The 17,415-nt window shown below is 36.1% G+C and overlaps 1 protein-coding gene across 3 annotated transcripts in view; it reads right to left on the bottom strand.

Moving 5' to 3' along the window:
• LOC114047178 (rab GTPase-activating protein 1) overlaps nucleotides 1-17,415 on the bottom strand; it is a 218,109-nt gene that overhangs the window by 140,330 nt on the left and 60,364 nt on the right. For all 3 annotated transcript variants that reach the window (XM_027867975.1, XM_027867977.1, XM_027867976.1), the window contains exons 5-6: nucleotides 7,695-7,869; nucleotides 4,013-4,170 (exon numbers count right to left, since the gene is read on the bottom strand). In XM_027867975.1, the coding sequence (XP_027723776.1) occupies nucleotides 4,013-4,170; nucleotides 7,695-7,869 (333 nt within the window). The remainder of the gene's footprint in view (nucleotides 1-4,012; nucleotides 4,171-7,694; nucleotides 7,870-17,415) is intronic.

Raw genomic sequence — 17,415 nt, 5'->3', positions numbered from 1 at the left:
TATACAGCAGCATAGTTAACATTCTGGTAGGTCTCATCAAGCTACAAAAGCTCTGTGGGTCATGCAACAGATTGTCATGTTAGAACCAGCTTAGTTAAGTTCAGAGACACATAACAAAAAAGATTGTCACCTGGTAATGAAGTTGGTAATATGGGCAACTCATGAAACTATCGAGTAAGACACTGTTAGGGAGCAACTATCCACAAAGATAAAATTAACGATCTTTAGAACTACTAAAGTAATAAGTTATACTTCCACGACATTTTTCTGTCACAGTGCTTTTATATTCATAATTTCATTTGATCTTCACAACAGCTTTGTGAAGCAGTTAGTATATTTGATAAATGAAGAATCTGAGCCTTGACAGATTACAGGATCATGGATTTAGAGCTGAAACGGACTGAAGAGGGCATCTAGTCCAACCCGTAACTGAGCCCTAGATATGAAGTGCCTTGCCCAAGGTTCATATAGCAAGTCAGGCTTTGAACAAAAGTTCACTAAATCTGTGTTTCCCCCCCACCCCATTATACCAAGATGACTCAGGTTCATATATTACAGAGGTGAATACAAATGACATTTTTCTCTGTTACTGAGAAGGAATAGAAAGAATTCTTTTTTTTTCTTTTGAATGCTGATCTTTTAATAGAACAGAAGAATTTTTGAGTTAGAAGGGACTTTGAATATTTGCTTAAGTTCACATACAATGATTAACTGGAGAGGGAAGCCTGAATTCCAAGTAGTTTAACTGTAAGACAGTGAGGTTCTTTACCTGGAGTCTCAGAACTTAAAAAAATACATTGATAACTATATTTCAATATAATTGGTTTACTTTGTAATCTTAAGTATTTTATTTTATGCATTTGAAAACATTATTCTGAAATGAGGTCCTTAGGCTTCCCTAGACTGTGAAAGGGGTGTATGATACAAAAAAGGTTAAAAATATCTGTTCTAAGCCTAGTGACCTCACAACTATATCATTCTACATTAAAACTGAAAAGAATTGGAGATTTTATAATTACCTTTTGGTATTTTAATGACTCCTTAAATAAAGACAATGAACTTACGATTATGATTAGCAATTAGATCAACAGTCATGCTAAACTCTTAGAAGCTTTTATATATACATGTAAGATGTGAACTTACCACAAAAATTTATCCTACATATTTGTAATCATAATTACAACTGAGTTAATATTAAAACTATATTTAAGAAAATATTAGATCATGAGAAAACTTCTATATATTATTTTAAAACCCATAAAAACAAAACAGGCCACTAAACCCACACAAGTACTTCTGGTTGCTTTGATCTTTAAGAAGAACACCTATCTGTGTCCAGGTCTCAATATATCCTTTAAATCTAAAATAAATATGGCTACTGTGCAACTCTAGGCAAAAACAACACAACTATTAGATATTATAAATGGTTACACAGAAGTTCTGAAGATCATGATGTATAAAAAAGTATCTGTGAAGAATTAAAATTATATAATTTGGGTTCAAGAGCATATAAATATCAACTACTACAAGAATATTATAAAATTTAAGATTCTAATTCTTCCACAAAAAAATCACCCTCCTGTGCCTTATTTATTACAGCATGGAAGTTATCTTGGGTTTTAAAAAAACTATGTCAGTGGACTATAAACTCTGGCAAATTCTACCAAGTTAGAAAGGCTCTGCATCCGTCATTTGGGGACTGGCCTTACTAAGTGCAGAGATGTTCCCCACCAGGATGGCCACCAGATGATGAGCTTTTCAGGTCACTTCTATAAATTATCACTTCAAGCATGAGTGTGTACTGGTTTAGAGCATATTCAGGTTAATGCGATCATAGCATAACATCTGTACTAGAAAACTGAGGGGTACAACTCAGCCAAGGTTAGAAGAGACAAATATTTGTAAATATCACTTTGACATTGAAAACTGTGAAATTTAAAAGGCTGATGGAGGAGGCAGTAATGTCTAACGGGAATGGTAGACCGAACTGCTGAGTGTTTGAGATAGCCATCTAGTCTGGGTACATAAAGGTTTCTTTGGGAATTATGGGAACGAAACTATTTTAATAGCATGCTCAAGACCTTATCTTGAGAGATTTTTGAGGCTTATAAGAAACTTCTAATGCCTTAGGCTTTACAGAAAGAGGCCAGACTTATACAAGTATCGTCAGTTAAATTCTAAAAAATTATCTTAAGGTTTAAAGACATGACCCTATGAAAACAGTTCAAAAAGTCCAAATCTTTTTTGTAAACTGACAGAACATTTTCTGTTTTACCAAATAGGTGCACATTAAATAAAAGCACAACCCATTTTCAAAGTTTTCTGGTGAACTGGCCAGCAGAGGGGGCTGTAATGCCAATTTCTTAATATGTGAACTTACCATGCAACATTAAAAAAAAAACAAAACCAAAAACCAAGAAACAAAATCACCATCCTTTTATTCTTCACTCATCATTTTGTGAAGAGGTTAAGAAGGCAACATAATGCAGCCCAACAGATTTGGAGAAAGAGACTATTTGGGTTCCAACAGCTATGGGGCACTCAGCAAGACATTAAGCTTTAAAATCTCTGTTTCCTTATTTGTAAAATGTAAAAACACAAGGCTGTTGAGAGGAAACTTTTTTTTTTTAAGAATAAAAGTGGTAAAACAAATAAGTTGTTTTTAATATCCTTTTAATACTACTATTTTCCTCTGAAGATTGGTTACTTCAAGGCAATGATTTACCAAGCTAGGAATGCTTCAAATGAAGCCCTGATAATAGACATGTGTCTGTCACTTGAGGAACAGTCCAGAGAAGTTGGTATCACGTAGTATCAACTGGCATACTGGCCACAAGACAATACATTCACTAAGAGCATCCACTAAGATTTCAAGGGCTTGCAATTTGCATCAATGAAAGAACTATCTACACCAATGAAATTATAGATCCCTGAAAAATCAAAGTATTTTTGCTGTTATATAATATAACCAAGAATTTTATGATAAGCTGAAGGGACCAACTATAGGCAAGAACCAATTGTTGACTATGAACTATGAATAGTATTTATAAAATATGAATAGTATTTATAAAAATAGCAGCTAACATTTATGTTTTTTAACACAAAGAGCTATTTATGTTTAATAACCCTCTGAGTGTAATTATTTCCATTTTACAAATGAGGAAACTGAGGCTCAGAAAGGAGAAACGAGTTGCCCAAGATTACAGAGCTAGGACCCCACTGTTGGCTTTATGACTATTAGTCTAGTGCTTCTTTTACTTCCTGGAGTAAAAATGTTTGCCCTGGAAGGTATATTGACTAAAAAGGAGATAAAGTCATTACTACCCCCAATGAAGGGCACAACCTTCAGACAAAACCCACATTTCTCTTTCTCCAGTTTGTTCAGATAGTGTTATTTATAATTTATTTATAATTAGGACCCATGATTTCATTAGTGAGGGCAATTCCCTTGTATAGGAACTCCCTCCATGGATGAAGAATGGCAATTCATCTTTAATTTATAGTATTGGAAAGTTGCTAGGGGGCACTGAGAGGTTAAGTAATTTGTCCAGGAACACACAAGTGAGGTTTGGTCCTTTAGACAGTAGGTCACATTGCCTCTCTGCTTTAATCAGCAAACTCGATTTCAGTTGTAAGAGGCAGTTTATGCTATAGCAAGTCAAACAAATACACAAATCTGCTGTCTTAGCTTCCACGTATTTCAGGATACAAGTCAACTATATATTGTTTAATCTGGCTTAAAAAGATAATGGTACCAAATAGATAATTTTTGTTCCAGGGAAGAATGTTCTGTGATTATTTTCCTTTGATACTTTCAGTTAGATAAATCTTTAAATTGTACCTTTTAAAAGTAGCCCAAAACACTCCCTTGAAATAAAAAAACAATTCTAACAAAACAGACATTTATTTCATAGAACTCATTTATATGACTAAACATTTTGTTTGTTTTACTACCAAACATTGATCATATTAATATAGACTCATAGCAAATGAATGAAAGGATATTCTCTACCTAAAGTAACCTTTACCATCATCTTCTTTTATTTCTAAAGACACGGAGAAGGTGAAGATGTCACTGTCAGGAGTCTGAGGTGCAGCAGTGGCAGAAAGCGGGGTCTGTTTGGCAGAACGGCGGAAGGCAGTGGCAAAACTGTAGAGAATTCGACTTACCTGAAGTCACAAAGAACCAGAGAGGTTAGGGTGGAAGCTTCTAAAGAAACTAGCAAATACATTTCTACAATGGGAAGGCTATTGTTTCTTTCTCCTACAAAGTGAGGGAAAAGAGTCTGGGACCTATGATTGCTGGCACATAGCATGCTAATGAGGCACTTCACATTTTCTCTGGGCATTTACAATTGTTTCTCCTTTCTCTGGTAACACCCATTTTTAAAGTTTTCAAATGAGATTAAAATCTTATCCAGAAAGGGCATTTAAGAAGAGAGAGGCAGTCGGAAAAATCTGAATTACAGAATGTGGAAAAGTTCAAGTTGAAAGTAATTTTGTAAGGTCTCTAGTCCCGGAGCTTCAACATCATAATAATAATAACCCTTTGAAAGCTGTGGCCAGCGAGATCTCAGGGAGTCATCTGACAGATTCTTAGGGAAAACCCCCCCCAACAAAAAACTTATCTAATTAGGTAGCACACAAAGACTGATGGACTATTAGGACCAAACCAGCCACCTGCTATGATAATTGTGGAACTGACTGTTGCTGGGTATCACGTGAATAGACTTCTATCAATTAGGAATTGTAACAGAAGTAGAAAATAATTATAAAATTAAATCAAAGGATTAGGGATGGAAGGGTCTTTAGAGAGTCTCTAATTCCACTTCCTTACAGAGCACTAGAGGGTCTTCTGGGACTCAACTAGAGAGGTTCTAAAACTCCAAATCCAGTGTCCCAGGACACAAGAATTCCCATGGGCCTCCCTCCATACTATTTCTAATGATGCAGTTCACTAATGAAAAAATTCGGGATACCCTGCTCTAGCCTGACACCCTTCATTTTACAGATGAGGCAAATGAAGCACAGAAGAGTTAAAATTACTGACGATCATACAGCTAGTAAATGGTAGAGCAAAGAACTAGTATTACCTAACTTTCATTCCATTGTTCGTTCTACTATCCCCATCTTATATTAACATAAAGCAGAACACCTGCATCAGTCAGCCAAATGTCAAAACTGGCATTCATAATCAAAGCAGGCTGTGTCACTTGAGGCCACCAGGTGACATAATGGATAGAATGCTAGACTTGGAGTAAGAAAAGCCAAAGTGTGAATCCTTCCTCAGACATTTACTAGCTGTGTGATTTTGGGCAAGTCACTAAATTTCACTCAGCCTTAGTTTCTTCATTCATAAAATGGAGATAATACCTCAGAAGATTACCGTAAAAGTATGAGATAAAGTGCTTAGCAAACCTGAAACTGCTATGTAAATGTTATTATCACTTAGTATTAACACTGTTATTACTATAAAATACTACCTCTTGTCTCCACTGAAGATTCAGTATAACTGATTACATTGCCAGCATTCTAGCCAAATCCTTTCTATGTATACCTTTTCTTGGTTTAGGAAAATTTTTGTTCCTTTGATCAGCTCAAGGTATGAGAAACTTTTAGTTTTAATATTTCTATCCATGAACAGAAACATATAATAGGAATAACATTCAACACTAACTAGCTTCAGAAATATTAAGAAATGCCATAAAGAGGAATTTCTAACAACTTACATAGTAAAAACTCAATTAGCCAGAATGTTCCATTAATTGTACTTTTACAGGGTTGGAAACCCTTTTAGTTACGTGTTAAATATGTATTTCAATAAAACTAAATTGTTGAATTAAATGGAAAACCTTTTCCTTAATGCTTGCTGGATAACTTGCAAAATTCTGCCACAACATTCTTCTGCTTCGGTAGAATTCAATAAACATACATTTCTTGAGGGCAAAGATTAAGTCCCCTGCCTTTCACATCCTTACTGCCTGCCATAGCACATGAACGTATGTGCTTAATAAATGTTTGTGGTTGAACAGTGTAGTGCAGGGGAAGGGTATTGGGAGTTAGAAGACCTGGGTTCAAAAATCAGCTCTGCTACTTACTGCTTATGTGGTGATGGGCAAGTCACATGGTATCTTCATTTGTAAAAAGAGAGGCTTGGACTAGATGATCTTTAAAAGTCATCCAATTCTAAATCTGTGTACACAGGATGTTCCTTTGATGACCCTGAAGGTCGTCATTCTGAACACCAGTTACTCATTACATAGTAGAGGCAGGGGATTCGCCTGATTTCATTGACATGGGATTCTTGGAGGAGTCAACCAATGCAGATCAGTACCTTCTCTGCAACTTGTGGTTTTAGAGTTACCCAGAGAGCTGAGAGGCGAAGTGACTTGTCCATCACCTAAGCAGTAAGTAGCAGACCTGGGATCTGAACTCAGATCTTCCTGGTTCTGAAGTCGGCTTGGTTTCTGCTATGCCAAGCTGCCTCTCTCAATGTAGAGTACTGCTGATAAAATAACCACCTTAAACTTGTACAGGTGGTAAACTATCTGGTGATAGCACTGAATCAATCAAAATATGATTATTTAGCATATATATGGGGTTTTTACATTATCACATTTGATTCTCTTTGCAAATTTATAAGACTAGCAAGTATCTTTATCCTTATATTTTAAAAATGATTGTGAGCTTCTTGAGGGTAGGGACTGGCTCATTTTTTTTGGCTTTTGTATTCTCCAGTGCCTAGCACATATTATTATTCACTTAATAAATACTTTATTAAGGAGGAAAGTGAGAATCAGAAAGACTAAGAGTAAATGACTTACTCAAAGTCAAGTAGCTACCAAGTGGTAGAGCAGACATGTTAGAACCTGGGGTTTCAGAGTCCAAGGTTCTTTATATACTGCACTACACTGTAGAAAGTGATGAATCATCATATATTGTTAGAGCTAGGAACTGGGGCAGCTAGGTGGCACAGTGGATAGAGCACTGGCCCTGGAGTCAGGAGGACCTGAGTTCAAATCCGGTCTCAGACCAGACACTTTACACTAGCTGTGCGTCTCTGGCCAAGTCACCTAACCCCAACTGCCATGCCAAAAAAAAAACAAAAAAAAAAAACAAATAGAGCTAGGAACTATCTGCAGAAAAATGCATTTTAGAACATACAGTGTGGAATGTTGGATGTGAAAGGTCCTTCCCTAGACTGTGCAATGACACAACATAGGACATTAGAGGAGGAGAAGACCCTCAGACATAGCCTGTTAGAACCAGAAAGTGCTACAGAGATCACTTTGTCCAACTTCTTCATTCTGCATATGTGGAGACTTGTGATCTGGGCAGAGAGGAATCAGTAACAAACCCAGGATGGACCTAGATAGTTGTTTTAAAAAAATAACTCTGACATGACCTTGTTTTCATGTACTTGACTTTTCTCTCCTAAAAGCTTAGTTAGAAAAGAAAAATAAAAGCCAGGTAATTGGGAAGTAGGGTGTGTGTGTTGGAGTTTGGTTAATCATAACTTCACTCTATCTTTTTCTAGTCTTAACAGACAGTAGTAATCAGTGAGCACAAGCTCAAATCACAGTTCATTTGAATATAAGCGAGAATTTTATTATTTCTAGAAATTCTGGAAGGTCATCTAAAATTCCTCAGAGAAAAGCCTTTCAGTTGCAGAGGCAGCTGTCTTAGAGACTTACAGCTTCTTGTATCTCACACCGGAAGACGTGTATTCTGAAGAGTTCGGCATTGTAGTGACTTTCAGTGAAAGCAAAGCAGTCGCTTTCTGGAGTGCCATCATGCCCTCTAACACAGAAGAGGATTTTATAGATGGGGTAGTTTGCAATCTCTGTATTCGTTTGAGGATCCAAAAGTCTGTTTTATGACATAAAAAAATTAGAGGAAAAGATCAGAATGTTTAAAAAAATTCTATAATTTTATTGTGTGTGTATGAATTTCAAGATACATTTCAAACAATCAATATCATATGACCTGCTGTATTACCACCATATTTATTTTTAGTCTCTCTACATAAAAGCCGTATGTGGACTCCTGAAGGTACTGTTAATAGGGAGACAGCATAGTGTGATGTAGTTTTAGACTCGAAGTCAAGAGACCTTGGTTTGAATATTTTTATGATATTTACTAGCTATGTGATCCTAGACAGGTTACTTACACTGAAAAATTACTACAGAAATTGATTTTTTTAAATATTCTAAACAAATTGTGATTTTACTCCCTGCACATACTTCTCATTACTCTTCTAGTAGACAATTAAGAGAGTTCAGCTGTGTCAAAAAAAAAAAATATACCCCTTGGTAATATCAACAAAAATTTATTAAGTGCCTACTCTGTGCCAGGTGCTGGGGAAATAAGAAATAATGATAATAATAATAATAATAATAATAATGATAGCTAACATTTATACAGTGCTTTAAGGTTTGTTAAGTGCTTTACAAATATATTATTTTGTCTTCATAGCATCCCTGGAAGGCAGGTGCTATTATTATTCCCATTTTACAAATGAAGTAACTGAGGCAGACAGAGGTTAAGTATCTTGCCCAGGATAATATGGCTATTAGGTATCCGAGGTAGAATTTGAAACCAAATCTTTTTGACTCTAAGTCCAGTGCTCTGTGCTACGTGGCTGCCTATATGAAAAACATGAAAAAAAAAAATCCTGTTCTAAAGTTTATATTTTGAGAAGGCAAGTACATACATAAGTATATACAGAATAAATATAAAACAAACAGAAGGCAACTATAGAGAGGGGAGATATGAGTAGTTGGGAATGAGGAAAGGTTTTGTGTAGAAGGTGGTATTCAAGCTTCCTCTTGAAGAAAATGACAGATTCTATGATTCAGGGGTGAGGAAGCCTATTTCAGGTATCAGGGATGGCAAGTGCAAAGTCACAGAAAATAAGATGGAGTGCTATGTGTGAGAGGTAGTGAGGTGGCCAGTTTGACTAGACCCATATAGCATGTGGGAAGGAGAAAAATGTATAATGAGGCTGGAAATGTAGGTTGGGGTCAGGTTGCAAAGGATTTTCAAACAAACTGTAAAATTTGTATTGGATCCTAGAAGCAATAGGGAGTCACTGGAATTTAATGAATAGAAGAGTAGCACTGTCAGAAGAATGCTTAAGGCACTTTGCCTTTTAAGCTATGTGGAAAAGGTAATAGAATGGGAAAAGACTTGAGGCAGAGTGGCTTGTGTGAGGAAAGAGAAGGGGTTATTGAGAGATGGTGTGACAGTTGAAATGACATTGTCAGTCAGCGACAGAATCCATATCACACCCTCTAATTGTGGGTGCTCCCCAAGGTTCTGTCCTAGCTTCTCTTCTTTCTCTACATTATCTCTTGGTAATCTCAACAGCTCCCAGGGGTGTTCAAATGACTCTCAAATCCCTATCTCTAGCCCTGGGTTTTGCCCGAAACTTTCAGTTCCACACCAACAAATGACAACTGGATATTTCAAACTGGATGTCTCAGAGACATCTTAAAGTCAGTATGTCTAAAATTGAACTTATTCTCTTAACTGATAAATCTTTTCCTGTTCCAAACTTCAATATTTCTGTCAAAGACACTTCCATCCTTTTAGTGTCTCAGATTTATAATCTTGCTATTATTTTTAACTCCTTATTCTCCCTCATTTCACATACACAATCTGCTACCAAATCTTGTCATTTCTATCTTCACAATCTCTCTCACTTCTGACCCTTTTCTTTAAACGCAGCTACCACACCTTAAGTTCAGGTCATCACCTTTCACCTAGATTATTGCAAAAGCCTCCTAATTGGTCTCCCTGACTCATGTGTCTTATTCTTCCAATCCATCCTTCACATTGTTGCCAATATAATTTTCTTTTAAGTGAATATCTGACAGTGACTACTCTACTGAATCAATTCCATTGGCTTCCTATTATTGCTTCGAGGATCAAATATATTTCCTCGGTTCAGCTTTTAAAGCCTTATACAACCCTGGCCCCAACCTATCTTTCCAGACTCATTTTGACATTTCTCAGCCTCCAGTACTTGGCTTTCTCTCTGTTCCTCTCCCACAACCCTCTGATGTGGTTTAGGGGTTCAAGGGTCCTGGGATCCCAAAATCACAACATGCAGGTCCTGCCTGAAAGAATTCGACCCAAGCCAGTTCTTTCAGCCAAAGACATGGTTTATTAGAACATCCATCATATTGGGCAGACTTTTAAGGAGTCTGAACATTAGTAAGCTATTGGCTAGATTATAAGAATCTGACCATTGGCTAGATTTTAAGAATCTCAGCAACGGCTAGATTATATGAATCTCAGCATCTTAATGGAGACAAGATGGACCTTATATACAGAAAGGCTATGGGAGGGATCTAGGAGTGGCCAAGTAGTCTATGAGGTAATAGAATTCCAGGAACCTGGACCACGTGGCCAAGAGAGAATGGAGAAACGGCCTAGGGCCATAGGGAGGTCCACAATGAAAGGCCAGTTGATGGGATTATGGCCTCAGGGGAATGCCAGAGATTTGGCCATGTGGGGAAGTCCAGGGTTTTTCCTTCCAGGGGCCCAGATCCCAACCCCATCACCTCCATTTCCTATCTCTGAGCCTTTGTCCTGGCTGGAATGCACTTCTTCCTCACATCTGCTTCAGAAATTCCCTTGTTCTTCCCTTAGGAGGCAGCTCAAGGGCCACCTTCATGTCAAAAACCTTTCTTGATCTCCTTAACTCCCTCCCAATCTACACTGTATTTATTTAGTCTATTCTGAGAAGGTTACTAGTGGCTTTACCAGACTACCATGACACATGTCCATGACATTAAAAAAAGGTTAAAAATCCCAGAGCTTTGCTATGAAGCACCAGGGTAGGATTTCATTGTAAATTATTATAAAATAAAAATAACACCTTTCATGTATGTAATTTAAAACTTATAAATGTCATAACTGTCAATAAAAAAAGCAAAGAAAATGCTTCTGTTCTGTGACACCTTCCATATCTGCCTGTAGTGATACTGTCTCTGGCTTTGCATTCATTTTCCCTTTTTTCCTTACATTGTTGTAGTCAAAGTGTATATAGCTCTGGTTCTATTGATTTTGTTTTGCATCATTTCAATTAAGCCTTTTCATATTTTTATGTTTCATATCATTTTTTACAGTATAAAAATTATATCATACATATAAACCATTGTTCATTCAGTAATTCCCTAGTAGATTCCATCCTTACGACCTTTAAACATGTCCAAGTCTTCCCCTAGCCTTAAAAATCTTCAATAGATCCTACCATTCCCTCAAACTAGCATCCTGTATCTCTAACTTCTTTCTCAACCAAACTCATGGAAAAAAGCTGTCCACATTCACTGCCTCTGCTTCTTCTCCTCTTCCTAACTCCTCAACTTTTTGCATTCTAGCTTCTGACCTCATCACTCAATTGAAACTGCTCTTTCTTATGTTATCAACAATTTCTTAATGGACATATCTGACGGCCTTTTAAAAAGTCTTATTCTTTCCTGACCTACCTACTGCATTTAACACTATCGACCAGAATCTCCTCCTAGATCCTTTTCTCCTCTGGGATTTCTTGACACTCATCTCCCAGTTCACTACTCGCCTGTCTGATCAATCACTGCTCAGTCTTCTTTTCTGGCTCACTACCCACAATCACACCTCCTAACTATAGGTGTTCCCCTCAGTTCAGTCCTAGGCTTGATTCTTTTATTCCCTTTTCCTTTTACATTCTTTCTCTTGTTAATCTCATCAGCTCCTATAGGTTCAGTTATTTTCTCTATTTCTCTCACTCAGAGATCTATCTATCTAACCTGTTGCTCCCCTTAGCACTAATCTCATGAGCATTGTCAACTGCTTATTTGACATTTTTAAATGGATGTCCTGAAGACATCTTAAATTTGACAGATCCAAAACAGTTCATTATATTTGCCCCAAAATGTACCCCTCTTCAAAACTCTCTTCTTTTTGTAGCACAACTATTCCATTTTTCCAGGTTAATAACCGTGGCTTCATCCTCAAATTATAATTCTTCCTCACTCAAAATATGCAATCAGTAGTCAAATCTTGCCATTTCTACCTCTACAGCATCTGTTACATTCATTCTCTCTATTCACCCTGTTACCATCTTAGTTTAGGTCTTCATCACTTCTCACCTAGATTATTGCAACAACCTCCTAACTGGTCTCCCTGCCTCAAGTTTCTTCCCACTTCCGTCCATCCTTCACACTGCTGCCAAAACTATTTTCTTTAATGGTTGATCTATGTCATTCCCTTACTCAATAAACTTCAATGGCTCTGTACTGCCTCTAGGATCAAATAAAATTTCTGTTTAGCTTTTAAAGCTCTTCACAAACTTGCTCCAACCTATTTTTTAACTTTCATTATACCCCTTCTCCTGCATTCTACAATCTAGCCAAAATGTCTGGTACATAGTAGGCACTTAATAAATGCTCATTGCATTCTTTGTTGAATTGTTTCTCATATGGCACTCCATATCACATTTCTGTGCCCTTTATACTGGCTGTTCCCTATATTTGGCAAGTACCTTTTCTTTACCTCTACCTCACAGAATCTCTTCTTTCAAGATGCAACTCAAGCACCACATTCTACATGAAGCCTTTCAAGATTCTCCACAACTTCTAGTGCTCTCCCTCTCAACCTATGTTTCATTTAACTATTTTGTACTTATTCTCTTTATGTTTATAATTGTTTTTGCTGTCTTCCTGCGTTAGAAGAATGTAAGCTCCTTCTGAGTAGGAATTGTTTCATTTCTTTGTATTTGTATCCCTAATTCCTAGTAGAATGTCTAGCATATAGGTGCATTTTAAGTTTTTGTCAATTGATTTAAAGTATGTTACTTTAAAAAATCTATTTTTGTGAGGTTTTCCTTTATGCATTTTGTTCCAGGATGATTGGGTAAACATAACTTTAAAAATATTACATTCTCAATTTGTACAGAGCCTTTTAGCATAATATAAAACCCTAGTATATCTCTTTTTAATGCTTTCTGGGTTGAATTAAATACTACCAGTATCCACTGATACCATTCCGACATGCAAATTTTAAATCACCTTTCCATTTTTAATCTATTTACCCTTTGCTGGGTTAACTATTTCCTATAAGTGATACACTGTTGAATTCTGATGTGAGCCACTCTGCAATTCTTTCCTTTTATTGGGCCATTTAGTCCACTTACATTTAATATTATAGCTAATGGTTTTTTTTTTCTCTAGTCCTTTTTACGAAAGGGAAAACATACTTTCTTAATCTCATAATTTTATTAATTCAAATCTAACAGAATTATCTTAAATAAGGTTCTTTTCTTTTACAATAATAGGTTACTTTAACGTGGACTTCCTCACTATCCAAGATAAGCTCTTCCTTCTAGGATGACTGTATCTCCTTTTTCTTTCAATTTCTGAGTCTTTCCTCTTTCTACTTCCTCTGAAAACTTTAGCAATTTATCTAATATTTGAAAGTTCTCATATTTGTTAGCAATATCCTGATGCTTCTCTATAGCAACATGAGAACGTATAAGCTCCAACTTAAAAAGCACACATGATTCTATTAAGCCCATAACTGGATATGTTTTATTGATAATCAGTGAACAAAGCAGAATCCTGTGAGAGATGGTAAAGTCAAAATCTTTATTTATGTTCAGTGTTCATAACTACCACATAAAGCTATGTGTTTAAAATTTTTTTTTACAAAAAAAAAACTAATTCTCTGAAAACATCTCTGTTAGATTCAAGGCAGACAGCTGGGGTTTAGGTAATATGGTGTTGCCTTACGAATTAGGTGTGTTCAGGGGCAGAGTTAAGATGGTGGATTAAGACGTAGCAATTTCGCCCCAGCTCTTTCACAATCTCTTCCACAAAGACCTCAAAAGTGCAGCAAACCAAATTCTGACTGGGAAAGCCAAGGACAGGTTAGTGAAACAGAAATCTGAGGGCACTGGTAGAGGCTGGTCAGGAGCAGCCCAATGCCAGGGATGGTAAAGGGATTATACACTGGGACAGAAAGAGATACTATTGGACCTCTCTACCAGTACTAGGATCAGGAAGAGGTGCCACCTGGCAACTTTGTTGCCTATTACGTAGTCCTGGATTACAATTCTAGGACAGAGAGAACAGTTGTGATTGTGAGGGAGCAAGGGCCTATTTGTGCAGCAAGGAACAAGTTCTGGAAATATAGTTGAGGAAATAGGGAGTGGAGAGGGGTGAGGGGAGAAAGGGGGGAGAAGGGTAAGTTTTAACCTTTAGTCCCACATATAAGCTTGAAGTAGAATAAACCAGGGCAGGAGACCAAAACTAAGGGAGAGCAAGCAGTTTAGTCACTCTGAATCTATAGAACATCCCAGTGGGCTAACTGTGACTGAGTGTAACAGCAGTCTATGAAAACTCAAAAAACACACAAGCCAAAAGACCTAAACTGTTCAGGAATTTGCGAAGTGCAGACCAGGAGGTAAATAGACCTCTTTCTGAATCATACTGTCTCAGAAGAACCAAAAACTTACAGGTCCACAGACTAAATTGTGAAAGCAGTACATGGATATATAAGACAAAGTCAGGCCAGACATCCCCCTGCCAACAGTGAGCAGAGCCCCACACCAATATAAAGTCCAAAGTCAATAAGTAAGGCTGGAAAAATGAGCAAACGAAAAAGGAACCTGACCATAAAAAGCTACTATAGTTTCAGGGAAGCTCAAGACATAAGACAGAAGAAGACAATCACTTGAAAATACCTACAAACAAAGCCTCAAAGGAAAAATGCAGATTGAATACAAGTCCAACAAGAATTCCTAGAAGAATGAAAGAGATTTTTAAAAAGAGCAGAAATAAAAAAGATTTTAAAAATCAAATAAGAATGGTAGGAGATAAACTGGGGAAAGAAATGAGAGATATGTAAGAAAATTATGAAATGAGAATTAACAGCTTGGTAAAAGAGATGCCAAAAAACACTGAAGAAAATAATTTCTTAAAAATCAGAATTGGCCAAATGGTAAAAGAGGCATAAAACCTCAATGAAAAAAATCACTACTTAAGAATTAGAATTGGCCAAGTAGAAGCTAATGACTGAGACATCAATGAATCAACAATATTAATGAAACAAAGTTTAAAAAACTGAAGAAAAAATAGGAAAAATGTGAAATATCTCTTAGGGAAAATAAACTAAATTGGAAAACAGATCAGGGGGAGATAATTTTAAGAATTACTTGACTACCTGAAAGTCATGAACAAAAAAGAGCCTAGACGTCATATTTCAAGGAATTATAAAGGAAAACTGCCCAGATAAATTAGAATCAGAGGGCAAAGTAGAAAATGAAAGAATCCACTGGACACCTCTTGAAAGAAAAACCAAAATGAAAACTCCCAGGAATATTACAGCCAAAATTCAGAACTCCTAAGGTCAAAGAGAAAATACTGCCAACAGCCAGAAAGAAATAATATACTGAGAAGTCACATTCAGGATCATACAAGACTCAGCAGCTACTACAAAAAAGGAAGGTGGGCTTAGAATATGATATTCCAGAAGGCAAAGGAGCTAGGATTACAACCAAGAATAACCTATGCAGCAAAACTAAGTATAATCCTACAGGGGGAGAAAATGGATATTTAATGAAATGGATGACTTTTAAGCATTCCTGATGAAAAGACTAGGGTAGAATATAAAAATTTAAATTCAAACATAAGACACAAGAAACACAGAAAGGTAAATATGAGTGAGAAATCATGAAGGCCTAAACAAGATTAAACTGTATACATTCCTACGTAGAAAGATAACTGCTCAGAAGTTTTTCAACACTAGGGCTGTTAGAGGGAATCTACTTAGAAAAAGGGCATAGGTGTTATTCTATTATATTGGGATGATATCAGAAGAAGAAAGGAAGGGTGAGAAGGAGGGATGCACTGGGAAAGGGGGTAAAGGAAAAGAATAATGGGGAAAATTATCTCATAAATAGGGCATGCAAGAATTTATGCAACAGAAGGGGAAAGAGTTTATGCAGGGGGGAACAGTCAACACTTTAACTTCACTCTTACTTGAACTAGTTCAGGGAAGGAAGAATATATATATATAGTTGGGTATGGAAATTCATTTTTCTCAATAGGGAAATAGAAGGGAAATGGGTTAACAGAAAGGTGGTGGTGACAGTTATAAGGGAGAATAGATTAAAGGAGGCAGTGGTCAGAAGCAAAACAGCCTCTTGAGGAGGGGACAAAGTATAAAACAATAGTATGGAGGGAAATATACAGTTAACAATCATTAATGTAAATGCGAAAGGATGAATCAACCATAAAATGGAAAAGGATAGTAGAATGGATTAGAAACCAGAATCCAATAATATATTGTTTACAAGAAACACATACACACAGTTAAAATAATGGGTTAGAGCAGAATCTATTACACTTCATCCGAAATAAAAAAGGCAGGCACAGTAATCATGACCTCAGACAAAGAAAAAGCAAAAATAGACTTAATTAAAAGAGAAAATCAGGGAAACTACATTTTACTAAAAGGTACCATACACAACAAATTAATATCAATACTGAACATATATGCACTAAATGGAATAGCATCCAAATTCTTGAAGGAAAAGTAAAATGAGTTACAAGAGGAAACAGACAGCAAAACCATATTAGTGGGGAACCTTAACTTATTCCCCTGAGACTTGGATCTAACCAAAAATAAACAAGGAAGAAGTTAAGGAGATGAACAGAATTTGAGAAAAGTTTGACAGGACAACCCTCTGGAGAACACAATGTGAACAGAAAGAAGTACACCTATTCTCAGCTATGTGTAGCACCTTCATAAAAACTGAAGACATATTAGGACATAAAAGCTTCATAAACAAATGCAGAAAAGCAGAAATACTAAATGCATCTTTTTCATATGATAACACAATAACAATTATACTCAACAAAGGAATTCTGAAATATAAAATTAAAATTAATTGGAAAAGAAATATCCTAATCCTAAAGAATGAGTGGATCAAAGAACAAATCATAGGAACAAACAATGATTTCACTAAATATAATGACAACAATGAAACAACATACCAAAATTTGTAGGACGCAGCCAAAGCAGTACTTAGAAGAAAATTTATATCTTTTAATGCTTATTACATCAATAAAAGAGTGAAAGAGCAGATTGATGCATTGGATATGCAAATAAAGAAACTAGAAAAATAACAAATTAATAGCCCTCCAATTAGATGCCAAAATGGGGAAAAAAACAATAAAACAGATAAACCATTGGCTAATTCTATTAAAAAAAGAAAACCAAGTTACAAGTATCAAAAAAAAAGGAATTAAGTGTGTTCAATATGTATAAAGATTTGATTCATCTTGATTGATGTTTAATAATTACTAATATTAACATTACTTTATAGGGTACTTGTAAATAAAATGCTTTATAAATATGAAAATACTA

This window comes from Vombatus ursinus, unplaced genomic scaffold (genome assembly GCF_900497805.2).
Source record: "Vombatus ursinus unplaced genomic scaffold, bare-nosed wombat genome assembly UNPS02014786.1, whole genome shotgun sequence".
Lineage (NCBI taxonomy): Eukaryota > Metazoa > Chordata > Mammalia > Diprotodontia > Vombatidae > Vombatus > Vombatus ursinus.
This window is presented reverse-complemented; position numbering and strand designations above follow the sequence as displayed.